Source organism: Centroberyx gerrardi, chromosome 10 (assembly GCF_048128805.1).
Source record: "Centroberyx gerrardi isolate f3 chromosome 10, fCenGer3.hap1.cur.20231027, whole genome shotgun sequence".
In the NCBI taxonomy this organism is placed as follows: Eukaryota; Metazoa; Chordata; class Actinopteri; order Beryciformes; family Berycidae; genus Centroberyx; species Centroberyx gerrardi.
The window spans coordinates 13,125,179-13,143,186 of record NC_136006.1 but is presented as its reverse complement, the minus strand read 5'-3'; the positions used below and the strand labels follow the sequence as shown (position 1 = coordinate 13,143,186).

Here is an 18,008-nt window from a genome sequence, read left to right as displayed (position 1 = left end):
GCAACCCCCACAAAAACTCTTTTATTGACTCCTCAAACATTATTTACACAATTCAAAAAGAAAAGAACAAAACAAAATAAGTGCCAGATGATAAAATTAAGAAGACAGTTCCAAAACAAAAAACAAAAAAACAAAAAAAAGACAGAGTAATTAAATAAAAGGTAAAGAGTCCTATACTAAATCAACATGAATTGTCTAAATATGTTTAATGAATCAAGATGTATACAGGATAGGAAAGTGCTTCTCCCAAAGAGATTGTGTTATTAAAATCACCTGCAAAACATCTCTGCTTGTTTCATTGTTCTTTTCTAATGATGATATTGTTCTTATTTCCCTCTCGGGGGGGGGGTTCGAGAGGCGGTGCGTATATAAGGCAGGACTGGGCAGTGCCGTGATTGATGCCCGAGCGTTATCCAGGAAGAGCACTTCAGGAGCCAACAAGTCAAGATTTCCTCAGATACATTCTGGTTTGTGTCTCTTTCGGTTTTGATTACAAGGAATCTGACTGCTTGGCTCTCAGTAAATGTAGGACTGGACAATAGCAGAAGCAGATACTGGGTTATGATCATTGTGTGGTGGCAGTTTCCGCTCTTGTAGATAAGCCTGATTGGTTGAATATGTCACTGTGCATGTTTGATACCCCAATACCTCACTGTCCAGTCCTTGTTTTTACCTTCCTAGGATTCAATCTCAGTTTCCTTTAGGAGCAATCAGTCCTTTTGGCTCTAGTAAGGATTCGGCCTGTGCATGTGTACTGCAGACACCTGGATCAATGCCCTTTTCAGATTCCTTTCAATAAAGTTTAACTTTATTTGAGCGGCTGCAATTAAAGGGGTATTTCCGTGTTTCAAAGGGATCAATGGCTATGTCGGAAAGCTTCTACTATCTAGTAGACGTTTTGTGTATTCTCACTCCACACCATTTGGTAGTATATGCAGAATGAGCTTTCAGACGCACCATTCAGTTGATTCCAATGTGCCAGACAAACTCAGTCTATCACAGATTAAAGGATATGAAGGGATTCCAAACAGATCTTTGACCCAGGGTCCGGCCTACAGTATGTACAGTAGAGTTTAGCGATATGTGACGTCACAGACTATTAATCTCATTCAGCTTGAGGCTAGGCTGCTAGCAACAGTCTCTGTCCTGTATTACAGCTATGCGGTGCTTTACAAGTAACACACTTCACACAAACTGCGGCACTATGCAACCCCAGTAACCCTATTTCAAAATTTAAAGGGGGAGGAGCTAGTACAAAACTGTAAGGCATAAAATAATAAGGCAACGAAAAGACATTCCCAAGTTGTTACTATTATTGTGCTACAACGGTGAAATAGGGTTAGGCGATTTTTTTTTTGATTTTTTTTTTTTTTCTAATGTAAGAGCGCTGCTTCTGAGGCATTCTACAATAATAACCACAAAATACCACAGCAAACAAGTTGTCTGAAGACAGTCTGGGTCAGCTTTGAGGCACCGCTGCTATATAAATGACATGTAAATGAATCATATAAAAATCACAGGTGAGTGATATTTGTAATGTGGAGATAAGAGTAAGAGTAATAAAAAAAACACAGTAACAGCAACTGGCTTGATCAACTACTCCAAACAGACGTAGAGCAAAGAGAGCTTTACCACTGAAATCAACGGAGACTCTAAGAGTTCTGAACACAACATTCGCAAAAAGTAGTTCCGGACACAAAACAGTTCCAGTAAATAAAGGCAAACTGCACTGAGACCAATGAGCTATACAATTTGAGGTGTGTTAAAATCCAAAGTACATGAACAGCTTCAAAAGTCGAAAATTTTTGAATTAAGATAAACCAAGCACTCCTCATTTTTATCTTATATATCTGAAACTACTATTTGTCTCTGTTTTCACTTAAGCGGCCCAACTCTTCTCCCTGTATGTCTCTGGGTTGGTCAGGCCAGTCTGTGTCAGTGTAAGGCACTATAGAGGAGAAGTTACTGCATCACAACTAGATTGACATATACTAGATCAGCACAACGTCTAATACGCTACTACATGATCACTTTAAGTCTGTCCATTTCAGATGAACACTCATCCATTAACAGAAGCTGGGTCGGACATCACTTCGTCTCACTTCAGTAAATTTAGGAAGGGAATCTCTTATAATATCTTAATATGAAAGTAAGTAAAGAGATGATTATGGTGAATTCAGTTAGAGGTTTTGAAGACTTTTGAGGAATTATTTTGTAATGTATTGATCGATTTTGGCGGTTCAGTTAATTGAAAATTCACAATGAAGCGCTGACATAGAAATTCCTTGTGTTCCGCCTAAAGCAATAAGGATGTTTTGGCTTTTTTGAACATTCAATTTGCAATTTCATCCATTTCAAATGACTCTCCTGAATTGACTGAGGGGAAGTGGTAGTCACCCATGAGGATCTAAAACTAAGCCCCGTCACCAATCAAAGTACACACACACACACACACACACATACAGTGACATCACTGGTCCGCTAAACAGGGATTGGACCATATAACAGCATCTCCAGAATCCAGAAAGTACAGTGGTAGTCATATATAGAAGTCCCTCGTTATGCATCTGTCCTGCATTAGTACTGCAGCAGCCACTGTAGACAATTCTTTGTGTAATATTGCACAGGAGAGTAAAATAGATATTTCTCTCTCCTATTGATGGCTGAAAAGATGAAATAATTTAAAATTTCCACCATTTTTTTCTGCAGTCTGAGCAAAAGTGCAGCAGGATTGTTGTAAGTATGCAGTAAAAAGCAAGACTTCTACAACTTCTACATCTGTCATGGGTTTACAATGCTGCAACTACATGTGTTACTTAACACATCTGACATACATTCACATTGTATGACGATAACTGGATTGCAGCCATACAAATAAACACAAAAAAAGTTATTCTATAATTGTTTTAGCCATCTCATGGTCATAAGTAATAATAGGAGATTAAATCTCTTCATGGATACTACAGGGAAAAACAGTATTATTCAGTTTACAAGTCGGATTTGGTTTAAAGTTGAAAGCGTCACCCATCAATTTAATGGATTCTAATGTAACAATCACAAAATCCCTAATTTCCACACACATTTACTCACTTTTTCTTATTGAACTCCTACTTCCCCACACATGTATGCACACACACACACACACACACACACACACACACACACACACACACACACACACACACACACACACACACACACAGCCCTACACTGGGGCCTCACAGTAACATAGCTCTATAGCGAGTAGAGCCTAACAGTGAGATCGCCACGTTGCTTGACTGCGGTTGGTCCAGGCAGTCATGTGATCATTGTTGGTCTAGGAAGAGTTCAGCAGGTTGCTAAGGACTGCAAACAAGAGCATAAATAGAGATCAGTGTAAAGGTCAAAACATTTTAAAGTAAAGGTGTATTCATTGTGTGTGTGCGTATCTATTTGTATGCATTGCATGTGTGCGTCTGTGTACGTGTACGTGTACGTGTGTGTGTGTGTGTGTGTGATTGTAGGCATGTATGCATGTAGAATAGAGAAGAGAAAAGTAAATATTCATTATAGGAACAGGGGAATTTATTTTGCTGACTGTAATCATGGTATAAAAACCATAAACAAGAAAACTACAGTAGGTGTTTGTGTATGCATGTTTGCGTGTTTGTGTATGTGTGTGTGTGTGTGTGTGTGTGTGTCTGTGTGTGAGTGTGTGTGTGTTCCATACCCTGGGGGTCTGACTGGGCCTCTGCTGCGTCAGCTTTGCGGGCCGCTTCCGGATCCGCTGCTAATGAGAGAGAGAGATTGACAGAGTGAGAGTGACACAGAGAGACAAGAAGAGGCAGGTCGGGCATCGCATGTCAATTTGGATTTCACATGCATTTAGCTAATTAAATGTTTTCCCTACTCCTTAAGATAGATCACTTTGTGTTGTCACTACTGTCCCCTGTAGCAAATATGAGGAGTTTGTCCCTCTCCCTAATTTGCGATGCTGTACTGATACACAGCTCCACTGAGAATGAATTAAGGATGACAGTGAGCGCACCCAGGAGGATTTTCTAAGGATGCTGACATATTTCACAGCTCAGATTGGTTGTCACCACCATGAAACAGAGCTCATAACTGTCTATTCGTGTGAGCGTCCTTAAAGTCTCCCGCTCATTGTCAATGGAGCGGCTCTTGGCTGTACATACTGATGACATCACCAATTACAATCCTTACTCTCTAGAGTCACTCATGTTCACTAATATTGACTGAAGTGTCTTAGAAAATGACCAGAGGAATAAGATGAGTGAATTTCTAAAATGTGAGATGCACTCTCCCTTTAGAGCATTAAAAAATACGAGCTGTGAATATGAATAAGTGACTTTTGCCCTAGATTGCTGAAGCTGAACGGCCTATTGTTCAGTTAGCGCCATGTTGACTGTAAATTAGAGCTCGGCTGAATCAGCAGTATCGCTATGCAGGGTGTGTGTGACTTGATTGTGATTGACAACACAGCTGAGTTGGCTGTGTCTCAGTCTCGGATCGCTGACCTCCAAAACTTGTGCTTTTTTGGACCAAAAGTGCAAACCCCGCCCGTCTCGCACTTGAAGCCGACTAAAGCAAACTCTCCAAGATGCTGAGATTCAGCGGTGTGTCGGAGTCAACCATTTACATCTGCTGTATAACCTCTTATACAGTCTGTAGCTCTGGTAGGAGTTAATGTTAATGTGTGACAGATCAGTCAGTTACACTTTACACCTCAGTCTAGACCAGTGGCTGGACCTAAAAACATTGTACAAACACTGTGTGACTGCTCTTGTCATGTGGGCACCCGGCAGAGGTAGCATCACAACAACAATTTGGGTCCCAATCCATAGTTTGAGAAACCAGGGTCTACAGGAATCACTTGTGAAAGTCCTGTAGTCTGCTAGTCCATTGTTATGTCCAGTGTACAGCAGTTAGGTATTAAGTTAATTTGTTCCTTAGTTAGTGAGCTAGATAGTTACCCTGTCTATTTTTGAAGCAGAGTTTCTTCTTCTGGTAGGTGTAGTATCCAGTGATCGCACCCACTATAGCCACACCCACTGTAGTCAGGATGCCCGCTATTGAGGAGGAGCTGCTCGCTGTGGGAAACAAACAAAAACAAGCAAATAAATGACACAAGTGCATCAAAGCTACAAGTGTGTGAACATAAATATAATATGAAACCAGTTTTACCATTTGTGGTCGTGTGTTTTGTAACATATATGTGTTAAAGGCGATATCCTGATGATTGTGGCTTTTCAGTGAAATGTTATTTATTGAGATGTAATGCTGAGAATCACCACTAGGTGGCACTTGTGGTTGAAATAATGGATGACAACTCAGCCATGAGACTGACATGTACTTGTCAAGTGCCCGTCTTTGAGTGTGTGTGTGTGTGTGTGTGTGTGTGTGTGAGAGAGAGATAATCGTGTTCCAGCATTTTCTGATCCCATTTCACTCAGCTATTCCATAATTAGAGCCCTAGAAACGATCACAGTGGCAGCGCTATTCTGTCTGCACCTGTGAGCCAGTTGCTATGACAACAACGCTGTGACATCTCAGAATAGTTTTCGTGCCGTGTCATAGCATACAGCAGATACCAATCATAGTCAAGATCAAAGAAAAACACATAAACACGCACACACACACACAGACACACGCATGCACTCACACTCAGACACAGACAGAGAGCACACACACACACACACACACACACACACAGCACAGAAACACCTTCTACATGCCTGTCCTTTCTCTCCATCAGCAATACACATACCCTAAAGACTGAACATTTGAAATGTGCTATTTCAATCAATCTGTCTTCTATTTCCACAGGGTAAACTAGTATAAACTATGGGTCCTGACCTGAGCTGAACTAGTTTAGAATAGATCTACATTGCCAAGATGACAATGAAAACTGTCAATGAATCCTAGTTACATCCTTGATCTATCACACATGTGTTGCAGGTTAGTGGCTTGTACAGAACATGTACTAATAGAGCTTTTTAATGCCTTTTGAAATAGTTGAACTCAGAAAGTGATGTAGAGTTAACTTGACTAAAGTGAAAATGAAATCAAAATGAGGATGATGCGTGTAGCAGTTACAAGGGAGGAGGAGATGTACAACTCTGCCTGAATGGATAAGAATTAGTGATTACTTCCAACCAATAAACAAACAATTTCCTTGCAAGGCCTGTTTGACTTTTTTTCCCCCAGATAGTCGACGTCACTGAAGGACAGCCTCCAGAGCGCCGCGGGCGGTAAACTAACACAGAACATTTACAAGTAAATACGAAACCAAGAAATCTCTGTGACTGCACTGTAGCCAAATAATTCGTTTGGTTGGAGGGGACAGACAGACAGACGGTAGTTCTGATTTATTGATGGTTTTTAAGATTTTGTATCAGACACTGTAAGACAATGGCGGAATCACCTGGCATACACACTCAAAAATCACAGGGAAAAACTGGCAGAAGTGAAAGTATTGCTAAAGTGAGCTAAACATTTTGCTGTAGCCAATGTTTTACCAGCGTTTAAATGGAGGTTTAAGGGGAAATTGAGTTAAGATAGAGTATAAAGTATTAGCATGGACGCCAAAAAAGACATACTATATGTCTTTATTACAAAGTTAATGAGCTAACAACAAAAATACTAACTTCAGCTTATGGTCCAAATACTTATACATATGATTGTGCATTAGAAAACAGTGTTAGATTATACTCAACAGTTGTTTTGATAGCACAGGTTTAACTAACATAACTAGCAGTTATCATAACTAAAAAAAGAACATTAACACGTTGGTGTCTTCAGTATTTTCTTTTTTTCTTAGTTTAGTTTACAGCAAATAGTGGGAAGGTTTTTATTCTCTGCTACACTACTTAGTCTAGGTTTCAAGGTTTGAGCTGGGGCCAGCAAGTAAGTCGTGTGGAAATATTAAAAATGCATCCCCAGATGATTCTGGGCAAAATAATGTTAAAATTTAATGACTATATTACACTGCCAAAACCCTCTCAGGTTACTGTAGATGAGGCAGGTGGAATAAAATATTGCAGACAAGAAGGGTAGCAGCCTAAAACAGAGAAAACTTTGCTACTTTAATTTAGCCTGCAAAATCAATTTTGGTTTTGTGATACATTTTGGATTGAAAATGTGAGGAAACTGTAAAGTGGTATATTACTGTGCGTTATGCTGTTTTAGTTTTCCCATTGCTCTCCTTTATATATATTCTGAAAAGTGCCACATCATTGTCCCTGCGGTGGTTTCACTCAACACACAGTAATAATGACAGGATATAGCAGAGAGAGAGAGAGAGAGATGGAAGGAGGGAGGGAAGGAGGGAGGAAGTGGGTGAGTCAGGCAGAGCAGTGAAGGGATGAATGAAAGCGTACAGTAAATCACCATGAAGAACAAACTGAAAGGGTGGGAAAAAAGTAGGGAGCGGGAGCATGAGTCAGAGAGCTAGCAGGTAGCGTGACTCAAAACAAATTAAAAAGACAAGAGACTGAGTCAGTGAAATTAAAATAGTGGAATAAATGGGAAAAGGTAGTGAGTCAGGAGAAGGGAGGTGCAGGTGGGTGCAGATACAGATGAGGACACGCACAAATATGTCTGGTGCAGAGTGGCTGCATGCACACACACACACACACACACACACACACACACACACACACACATATAGGCTACAATAATAGCACACAGTGCACAAACACACAGACAAAGACAGAATGACAGACAAGACACACACATACACACACACACACACATGAGAGGTATGTGTCTATGTGGCACTATGTAGAGTATCCACTGACAGGAATGCGGACAGCTCTTATCACAGTATCCCTGATGTGCCTATGGAAACAGACATCTGTGGGAATAGCATGTGCTCAGCAGCCAAAACCCCTATCACATACGCTACATTTTGCTGTAGCGTGCAACTCCAATTTTGGTGATTTTCATGTTTCCACTTCATTTGAAGGATTACCTGGTCTTCTATGGGCTGAGAAAATTCTATGACCTCTTGAGCTTATGAAAACATTTCAAAACTGACCGGGTAATGTAAAAAAAAATGCCCAAAATGCATTGCCATCAAGCTAAAAACACGACTGTTTCTCTCAGTTCCTAAAAAGTTGACACTTTGGAGATATAAGGTTTTCACCCGACAACAATGATATGTAGCAGCGGTCAGAGGAAAACCTAGTGTCTCCAATAAGTTTCCAATACAATTACCATCATGTAATTGGAGACATTGACCTTTCAATCACTAGGAGAAATAGGGTGACCACCTCTTAATTGTTCCGTTGCTGGACAGCAGACGTGATTTTGCGGGACAATGCGGGACACGTGGGAGAGAGAGAAATGACTATTATTAGGCTATGTAAATATCGCTTTAATATTAGACGGAATGCTTATTTTCAGTGGCGTTGGATATTAACCTGCTTTAAATCATCGGTAGGCTTTATGAAATGTTTATTTTAACGACACTAGGACCTATTCAATCCAATAAATATAATGAATTAAATATAATAGGCTATTAGCTTGGTTGAAGATCACATTTTATGCAAGAATAGGAGGGATAAACAGACCAGTTTCCTTAACTAGCGACTAGAAAATGCACGGTTAAATATATAAGTATGTTGTTTACTAAAAAAAAATTAAAATAGGCCTAATCATTGAAATGCGGGACACTGCTTATGACGTGCGGGACGCGGGACAAACGTTCGTTGCGGGACAGGTGGTCACCCTAAGGAGAAATCGTCCCTCCAACTAGGTATGACCAGCCTCTTGCCTCATTTGATAATCTTATTTATGAAATTATAAAATTACTTCTAAACAGGTTTCCCATAGGTAAAGAAACATATTAATTCAAGTGAAATTTGAAAGTGAAGGGGAAAAAAATGGACTTTGGAGATTTTCATGTAGCAGCAGCAACACACACACACACACACACACACACAAGTGATTGGAGGGGGGGGTTAAAAAAAAGAGAAAAAGCACAACTCACCTTGGGCCTCAGGTGTTCCCGCTGCTTAGAATGGAGAACACATGAACATACATAAACACAGAGCTAAAAACATGACACTTTACCACTTCTAAACAGATTTCTTTTTAATGTATGATGAGCTCAATGCGCAAAACCCTTGTATGGTAAATCTTCAGAAGGAACTTGCTGAAGCGAACTGACTGCATGTGAACAAAGCGGGCGTCACTCCAAATGTGTGAAGAGAAGCGGGCAGAAACCTGCACCTGACATGCTATCTGCTTCACGGCTGGCAAACGGGAACAGAAGATGATTTGAATAAATCCGCTTCCGCTTAAATTGCGGAAGAATATAAAAAGTAGTGCTTACAACAGATGTGGCATGTGTACACTAGACAATCCATAGTAAAACACTTTTAAAGAATGCCAATTTCAAACATTTCTTTGGGACAAAAACAATAGGGGAGAGGTATTTTCTGCTGAATCTCGTATCGTGCTTGTATTGTCAGAGGCATGCCAGTAATATCCTGTGTGTTTCACCAGATTTGAAAACAACAGAAGTCCTACTGCTTCCACTGCGGCTGCCAATCTGTCTGACAGGGGTTTTGTGTGCTTTGGGCTCATGACAGTGTGGAGATGTTACGTGAAGATTGTTTTATTTTCATTATTATTATTTTGGCTGTGAAAAGCAAGAGCCTTACCCTCTCCTGTGGCATCAGACGTGTGTGCTAAGGAGAGAAAGAAAGAGAGAGGGGTGGGAAAGGGAGCACAGAGAGAAAAAAGCCATCATCATTACATGTTTAAATGGGTAAATGGTGCAAGAGATATGTAAGAGAATGATGTCAGAGAGAGAGAGAGAGAGAGTGATAGACGGACAGTGATAAGGAAAGAGAGACAGAGAGAAGAAGAGGGGAGGAGAGAGAGAGGGAGAGAGAGAGATAAAAGAAAGGGGTTATTCTCTTTGTAGTAGTTTATACCTTGGAGGCATTAGAGTTCTAGAGTTTCTGTCCTAACCGGTCTGAAAGCACACACACACACACACACACACACACACACACACACACACACACACACACACACACACTTCTAATACTCTACACACTCGCTCTCTGTCTCCCTCTGATCTTTGCTGTGATCACTGTGTATCTCATTCTGCTGCCTGTCTGTATCTGCCTGACATCATGACTGTACTGTACCTGCTGCAGCTTGACAAAGCCGCTAATCACAGAGCACTAAAGCACAATGCCTTTCACTAGATTATAATGATTATAGTGAGTCAGCTTTCACATGAGGAATAAAGGCTGAACTTCTGAGACAAGTTTCTTATGTAAAATCTCTCTTTTTTCCTGCTACACAGACAAATTATCTTTAAAAAGTCCCTTAAGGCAAGTGTTCTTTCTTAACCTTTCTCAAACCAGGACCCGAAATGAGTAAAATCAGTCTCTTGCCATGGGAACCAAGCTCATTAAAACATCATAACAGCATTCGTGTAATACGGAGATCCACCAAAAGAACGGCCGTGACCCAATTTGTGTCTCAAACCACAGTTTATGAGGCATAGCCTTAGGAAACTGCAGAGCGCTACGAACCATTTGGTATAAATATTTAGGTGTACTTAAAGAAGGTTTTGGTAGCAGACTAGGGCCAATACACTGCATCAAGATGGCTGCCTCATGGTTTGATGTCATTACTTTTTCATACCTACTGCCAATGGAAAGGAAGAGGCGGGGAAGCTAACTCATAGGTTAAACAGTACTAGCTAGCATTGCTAACTGCTCTTGTGTCGTAGCCCTAAATACTTGGAGATGGGACAGTTTTGGTTTTTGGTTACAACAGTGTTATTTGGCTAATAGATCAATTAACAGTACTTGTTAGTACTGTTTACTGACCCCCAGATCCTCCACTGCGGCCCTGTCCCGGCTGTGGTGGGAGAGCCTCTGGTTCAGCGTTGACTCCTCCCAGAGCATCCTCCAAGTTCAAGCCTCCATCTGGAAGAATAATTATTAGTATATTATTGGTGATAATAATGTGATACTTCATTGATCCCTGTAGGGAAATTTCCTCTTTTCGCTTGCATCACTTTACAGGAGGTCAGCTGAGGATACCGTCCCTCAGCTGGTAAGGATTCAGTGTCTTGCTCATGAACACTTTGGCAGATGTTTTCAAAAACGGTGATGAAGGGAAGCCTCCCTGCCTGCTATGCCAGACTGCTGCCCCATTACACTCTATAATGATGATATGAACCAGTCTGTAACCAGTCCCAGGTTCAATCCCTCAAGATCCCAAGTGTCTGCCCTGCAGCGGACGTGTCCCGGATCAGGACTGTGAATCTAGCTCCGAGGGTGTGACAGTGATTGTTTGAACTAGTGTTGACTTAGATGAAAGGATATTATCTGCCGCGTACAATATACCTTATCCTAACATCAGATCCCTTATGGAAAAATCAGAGTGACTCATATAATAGCACTCATTGTAAAACCCAGCAAGTGTAAAAACCAGTTTTGGAGCTGGGCAGGGCAAGGTAGTTTCATTGAATTAATACATGGCTGATAGAGCCTCAGAGGCATAATTTGCCAGTAATTTACTCTTTCACCTAGCAGAACCTGCCTGACAATAGATCATATAGAGCAGTGTTGTATAATCTAAGATGCAATTTGGCACAGACGAGCACATGGATGTTAATGGTAGCCTTTTAAATGTTATAACCATTCCTTCAACAACCTTCTTTGTGCTGTGTGCTTTTAAATTGTGTTGTTCGCATTCCATTTTTATTGTTATTTGTTTTATAAGCACTTTGTAATTTGAGCTAAGAAGTGTGCTGTATAAATAAAGTTTATTATTATTATTTTAAATAAGGCAAACTGTATTTTGAGTGGGAGCCAAGTACTAAATTGGAATGTAGCATTATTTTTTATATATTTTATAAATAGTACTCTCATTCTTCTGTGTTCATCTCTATCTATTGAGCTAGGTAGGATTGCCCCTACTTATTTTCTTCTCTTTCTCTGTCCTCTGCTCTAACCTTTCCATTCACCTCATGTCTTCTAATCTCCTTCCCTCCCTTCTCCCCTCATCTCTCCTCTCTTGCCTTCCCCTATTTTTGCTCCTTTGCTTAGCTTCCCTTTCCCCCTGCTCTCTTCTCCTCACCTTTCTACTGCCTTTCTCTCCTCTCCTTTCACTATCCTCTCCTCTCGGTTTCTCATTTCTCATCTCTTGTCTCCTTCATAATGAGAGAATGTTCCCTTGCCAGTTATCACGTTGAAAAAAAAAAAACTTCCTTAGCAACCTTATCCTGAACACTGAGCCACACACCCCTCCCTTAGTGATAGCGTTGCTAAGGAAGCTGCTGATGACTGACAGGACGTAGAATTAGTCTTCCTCTTGAGTGACAGAAAGCAGGATGTCCTGTTGTAAAACAGGTAAAGAATAACAACAATGTAAGGAACACAACCAAACAGGACAGAACGGCTCCGCTGGAATGTTCCTTCAGCGGACCGGATGCTAAATTGAGAGAGAGAGGAGAGGTGGTGGAGAGAGAGAGAGAGAGCGAGAAAGAGAGAGAGAGAGAGAGAGAGAGAGAGAGAGAGATAGAGAGAGAGATAGAGAGAGAGAGAAATATACAAAGTTTTGAAGATAGTTGGGGACGATTTAGGTGATTTAGGGGCTGGGTAAGATGTTTACCCAATCAAACCATCCCACACAAAATTGGGGAGGTGAAATTGTGTGGGTGAAAATCTCAAGTAGTTTGTTGTGTTTTTGGACAGCAAACATTTGGAGGAAGTAAAGAGTTGCACTCCAAAATGAGATATCCATTATCTACTTTCACAAAATGATTAATAGCACAAAACTTAATTTTACGGATAGTAGGTTACTTGAGTCCTTGGGACAAAATGGATATATAGCATTTTGGAATGGTACTCTTCAAATCTTTTTACCTGCAGCTGGCTGGTCTGGGACAGGCGCTGCTACTGCAGGTACAGTCTCTGAGGGAAAAACACAGCAGAGTTGCAGTCAATTTACTTCAAATGCAATCCATCTCGAGAGGTGGGTGTTTCAATAATTCTCTCTACACACACAACTGCTGTTCAGTGGTTTTCAACTTATTTCCAAAAGGGCCCAGGAGGTTAAAAGCAATCTACTGTTGAGTCCCCAGGCATTTCCATAATGTTTCGAACTGCTACTGTGTAGGAGAATTTGGAGGTTTTAGTATTGAAATAACTTGGAAATGTCATTCACGTTGTGTAGAAGTGGATCCTGTGGCTGCATTCAAGCTATTTAGAGCTGTGGATCTCAACCAGTATGGAAGCCATGTGCTACAGAGTGAACTCCAGGGTGACTTAAAATTATTAAAATTAAGGTCAAGTAAAAGCATTACATTTACCTCATTAAAATGCTGTTTACTGATCTCAAGAGAAAACTTAACACATTTGTAACAGTGCCAATGCTGTTACACTGGTAAATTCTATTCTGTGTGTGTCAATCATGTATTGTTGAAAAGTGCCAGCACTGATTAACCAGGTTAAATTCCTTGTGCACTTGTTGTACCTGGTGAAATAAAGTGATTTCTGATTCCAGAAGCTCATAGTATTTGGCAGAACTCTCATATGATCAAATGAGCTTTTGTGTGATATTTGCAAGCAATCAAACTTGGTGTGCCTTAGTATTTCGTGTAGCTGAACTGTGCTTTGCCCCCAGAAAGGTCGAGAAATACCGATTTATATACTGTCTCTATAATTGTTGTGGTTTCATTTAGAGGTTGCTCTGAAGACAGATGGAAAAAATGAAATGAAAAGTTCTTTTTACCTGCGTGGACCTCAGGTGCAGCGACCTCTGGCTCAGCTTGAGCTATTGGCAAAGACAAACAACAGAATCATGGTTAGATGTAAGCAGCTGAAGTGCACTTTGGAAAATGGAACCAAAGACTGAAGACACTGGTGGTGTCATTATCATCATGCTGTGTTAGCAACTTTACAACTGTTACTTGTTATTTTGCTCTTCAGTACGATCACGAGAGCAGAAATATTGTTTTTTCTGTCACCTCTGCCTTTTGCAAATAAATAAATTAAGGAAATGGTATTTTAACAATGTAAGAGTTAACATAGCAGTATGATAATGAGGGAGTATCTCCAAAATGGGCTGAGAAATCTAAAAGGAGTCATGCCATTGAAATCACTAAGGCCCCCATACTGTAGTTCTCACAGCTTCCTTAATGTTCAATATGCAAATATTCATAGGCAACAAATACAATTCCAGCCATTAGGTAATGTTTTGGCTAAAATTACTTGAAAAACTACTTAAGTAAAAAAAGGGGGTCTTAAAAGAGGGGGGAATATGGGGATGTTCAGTGACTTCCCATTTCTATACACGGGGTACAGAATGAGCTTTTCCATTAATATATTACTTGGTTCCTGATGTAGAAGATTTATGATGACATACAAAGCCTTCGCTTGTTGCTTTCGTGACACAACAAGACACAAGTTAATCAGTCAGAATGTGCCAGAACACAGGAGCAGAACAGAGTTTTTATCCAAAACAAGTTTGTACACTTTCTCTAACCGTAAAAAAACCCCCACACAAGTGAACGCACTCAAGCACACATACACACACACTCAAGCACACGCACGCTGAAGAGGTAAGCTCACCTGTAAGATACATGTTTTGCTCTCTCTACAACTGTTCTGTGTGTTCTTGCACTTATAATCCTGAACATGCTGTATGCACGCCTGCAATTAATACACTGTGTGATTATCACATGCCTTAGTATGTAGCAAGTGACAGGTTTGTACCCATTGTCTCACTGGCCCCATCCTGTATGAATGTAATGCATGTAAAAAAAAAAAAGAAAAAAAAAAGCACATGGAAACAAGCATGTGTGCGCTTGTGTCAGGTTTCAGCTTTTATCTCACCTACTGTGATGCTGGCAAGAACAGCAGAGTTTGTGGGTTTGAGACAGGGAGAGGCTAATGCCAAGAGGAAATCCATGCTGGCATGAATGACACCTGAATTACTGGCGCTGGTACCCAAACCGCAAGGCTGAACCCAGCTTTCTTGCCTGGATTGGTGTGCGTGTGTAGGTGTGTGCATGTATAGTGTATGTGAATATGTGCTTGTGCGTGTATTCTTACCAGGGGGGGGAGTGGGAGGGAGAGCTGCCTCCACTTCTGTTTTGACCTCTGGGACCACTTCTTCTTCGACCGCTGGTTCCACGTGTTCTTCCTCGGCCGCCGGATCCACTTCCGTCTCGGTCGCTGCTTCTTCTACCTCGGACACTGGGACACCTAGATCTACCTCTGCTTCTGGTGCAGTCTGTTAAAAATGGATCATAAAGCATAAAAAAATGCATAATAAGGCACAATAAGTACAGTAATTACTCCTATGCATAATGGCTCCTGAATAGTGTCTACACCATTCGCAGACTATTCAAATGTGAATTTTACTTTCATGCCAGCAATTATTTTGTCAGAGGAGGTGGACATCTCATTATGTTGTTTAAAAGGTCAAGACATTCTCAGTTCTACTGCTGCCAACCTCTTCATGTGCATTATCTTCAGTGTCGGGCTGCTCCTCTGCAGGCGCTGCTGGTTGCTCAGCCTCTGGCTCCGTAGCCTCTGGATCAGCTGCAGGGTCTAGACAGGAGAGAGAAACAGAGCAGAGGGCAAATGTTCTATCACTGATGTGTTTCGTTATCCATTTATTCGGAGTGCTATGTCGCAGTTTGATGTGGTTCTGCGTATTGTATTGTTTAACACAGGCACAGATCAAAGATTTATCAGCTCAACATGTGGCTTTCATTAGGGTTTGTCAAACCAATGACATGGGTAACCACAATTACAGAGGTTGAAATGGTATTCTGGCACGAGTTCACCTATTAACAAGGTGCATGGAATGAGCAGGTAGCACTTAGAAAGAGGGTGTGTCCAACCAATCACAAACTCTGACGAAGGCCACCTGCCGAAACACCAAATAAATCTTTGGTACTGCGTCTGTTGCTGGGATTTCCTATTTCCCGGTGCAACCAAAATTACCACTGGTGGGACAAAAATGTGAATGTAAAATGAGGAGAAAGGGAGGAAACATATAGTACTGTAATAGTACCAAATTTAGCAATATTTCTGTATATATTAAAACTCTGAAAGATGCTGAAAGATTGCGGCCAAGTTCAAATCCGAGTTTGCGCTACTGTCATGTATAAAACACAAAACATGAAAAAGGTTTGTAGAGACTTGGTACTGTCTAGTTTCCATTTGAAATGATATTGAATGTGCATATTTGAAATACTGTAGATCACCTTCTTCAGCTGCTGGAAGTGTTGCTGCATCCTCATCTCCATCTGCTGCAGGGTCTGCTGCAGGGTCTCCTGGTTCAGGGTCTGTTGCGTCAGTGTCTGCTGCGTCAGGGATTGTTGCGTCAGTGTCTGCTGCGTCAGGGTCTGCTGCATCCGGGTCTGCTGCGTCCGGGTCTGCTGCGTCCGGGGCTGCCCCCGCGTCAGGGTCTGCCCCCGCGTCAGGGTCTGCCCCCGCGTCAGGGTCTGCCCCCGCGTCAGGGTCTGCCCCCGCGTCAGGGTCTGCTGCATCCGGGGCTGCTGCATCCGGGGCTGCCCCCGCTTCAGGTTCTGCGGCCTCAGGCTCAGAAGATTCAGGCTGAGCCTCTGGATCCGCTGGTGCTTCCTGTGTTCAGGACAAGATTTGAATCCCATGAAATTACCACAACATAGGTTGATAGTGCCCAGCAAAAACCTCATATCTCCAAAAAACAGTTCAGGAAGAGCTTTCAGGTGATGTAAAGCTCCCTCTGGTAGCCATAGTGGAGGTCCTCAGCTCTTGGGCAACAGAGGCTGTGAATAGGTTAATATGTTTATGTTAATTTAGCTGACTCTTCTCAAGCTACAACTCAAGAGTGCATGGAGTAAAGACTAGGGCTAAAGACAAGACAAATCTTCTTTATCAGACTACCTTTTGGATTTGACCTACACTCACAGCACCACAATCTTTTGCAGGTATCAGTTGGAACATATTTAGGCATTATTTGGGCACAGCCAATTCGCCACTGGACCTCCACGATGGCGCCAAACGTGGTTGCTAGGAGGTTTGTGGCAACTACAAAGCCTTTGTTGAGAAAAACTGATTTTGAAGAAAAAAAATCAAGAAAAACAAACATTTCCACTCCTCACATCTACTGTAGATTCAGAATCCTTGTCAGGCTCCGGGTCTCCGTCGGCCTCTGGTGCCGTTTCTGGTGCGTCTGGTGCGGCGTCTTCAGGAGCCGCGTCTTCAGGAGCCGCTTCTTCAGGAGCGGCTGCCTCCTCTGCTGCAGCTTCTGGTTGCTCAACCTCATCTAAACAGAGATGTGTGGAGAAAGGTAAAAAAAAAAATGAAAAAAAGAGCACACACCCAGTGAAGTTCTGACTGCTGGAGCATATCAATTTCAAAAAGGAAAAAGATAGTCGCACACTCTTCTCTGAATTGTGTGATGTGTGGGTGGAAATTGTGTGAAAGCCACACCATGATGAAAGTGCTTTGCTGAAACCCTGGTGCTTCAATAAACATCACACAACCGACTGAAGAGTGTGCAACTATCATTTCCCTTTTTGAAATAGAGAGAGGAGGCAGACATGGCAACTCAAACTCCCTACTAGAGTCTCAATGGGAGTTACTCCTTCCTCTACAGCCACAAAACCTGACAACCGAGTTCCCATCCCCTACCGTGAACAATAAGACTCATTCTATCGGTTTGTTTTTGTGATACTCTATTGTTCAGTCTTTTTGGCTCTCTACTGTTCACTAACATATAAAGCAGAAACACCATGAATATAATCTAAAATAAAGCCATAAGACTAGAGCTGGGCGATAACTCAATATTATCGTTTATCGTCTTTCAGTGGAATCATATCTTGATGCAAGGTTTTATTCAAAAACTCTCACAAAATGAGGTATGGTGGGAATATTATCTGAAAATTTCTGTTTTGTTTGACGTCACACCTAACGTTACCATGCAATTGTGCTTGGGATGAATATTAATTTATTTAACATGTGATTTTGCAC

The 18,008-nt window shown here is 41.4% G+C and overlaps 1 protein-coding gene across 2 annotated transcripts in view; it reads right to left on the bottom strand.

Annotated features, from left to right (window-relative positions):
* Window positions 1-5: 5 nt before the first annotated feature.
* The window catches only part of LOC139915815 (uncharacterized), a 25,944-nt gene continuing 7,941 nt past the window's right edge, over window positions 6-18,008 (bottom strand). The window contains exons 2-13 of one of the 2 annotated variants that reach the window (XM_078286047.1): window positions 17,138-17,301; window positions 16,256-16,634; window positions 15,496-15,593; window positions 15,093-15,273; window positions 13,771-13,812; window positions 12,903-12,950; window positions 10,857-10,955; window positions 9,669-9,695; window positions 8,993-9,016; window positions 4,974-5,090; window positions 3,710-3,769; window positions 6-3,345 (exon numbers count right to left, since the gene is read on the bottom strand). In XM_078286047.1, the coding sequence (XP_078142173.1) occupies window positions 3,317-3,345; window positions 3,710-3,769; window positions 4,974-5,090; window positions 8,993-9,016; window positions 9,669-9,695; window positions 10,857-10,955; window positions 12,903-12,950; window positions 13,771-13,812; window positions 15,093-15,273; window positions 15,496-15,593; window positions 16,256-16,634; window positions 17,138-17,301 (1,268 nt within the window). In that variant the 3' untranslated portion in view covers window positions 6-3,316. The remainder of the gene's footprint in view (window positions 3,346-3,709; window positions 3,770-4,973; window positions 5,091-8,992; window positions 9,017-9,668; window positions 9,696-10,856; window positions 10,956-12,902; window positions 12,951-13,770; window positions 13,813-15,092; window positions 15,274-15,495; window positions 15,594-16,255; window positions 16,635-17,137; window positions 17,302-18,008) is intronic. The other variant, XM_078286048.1, reaches the window with a different exon arrangement.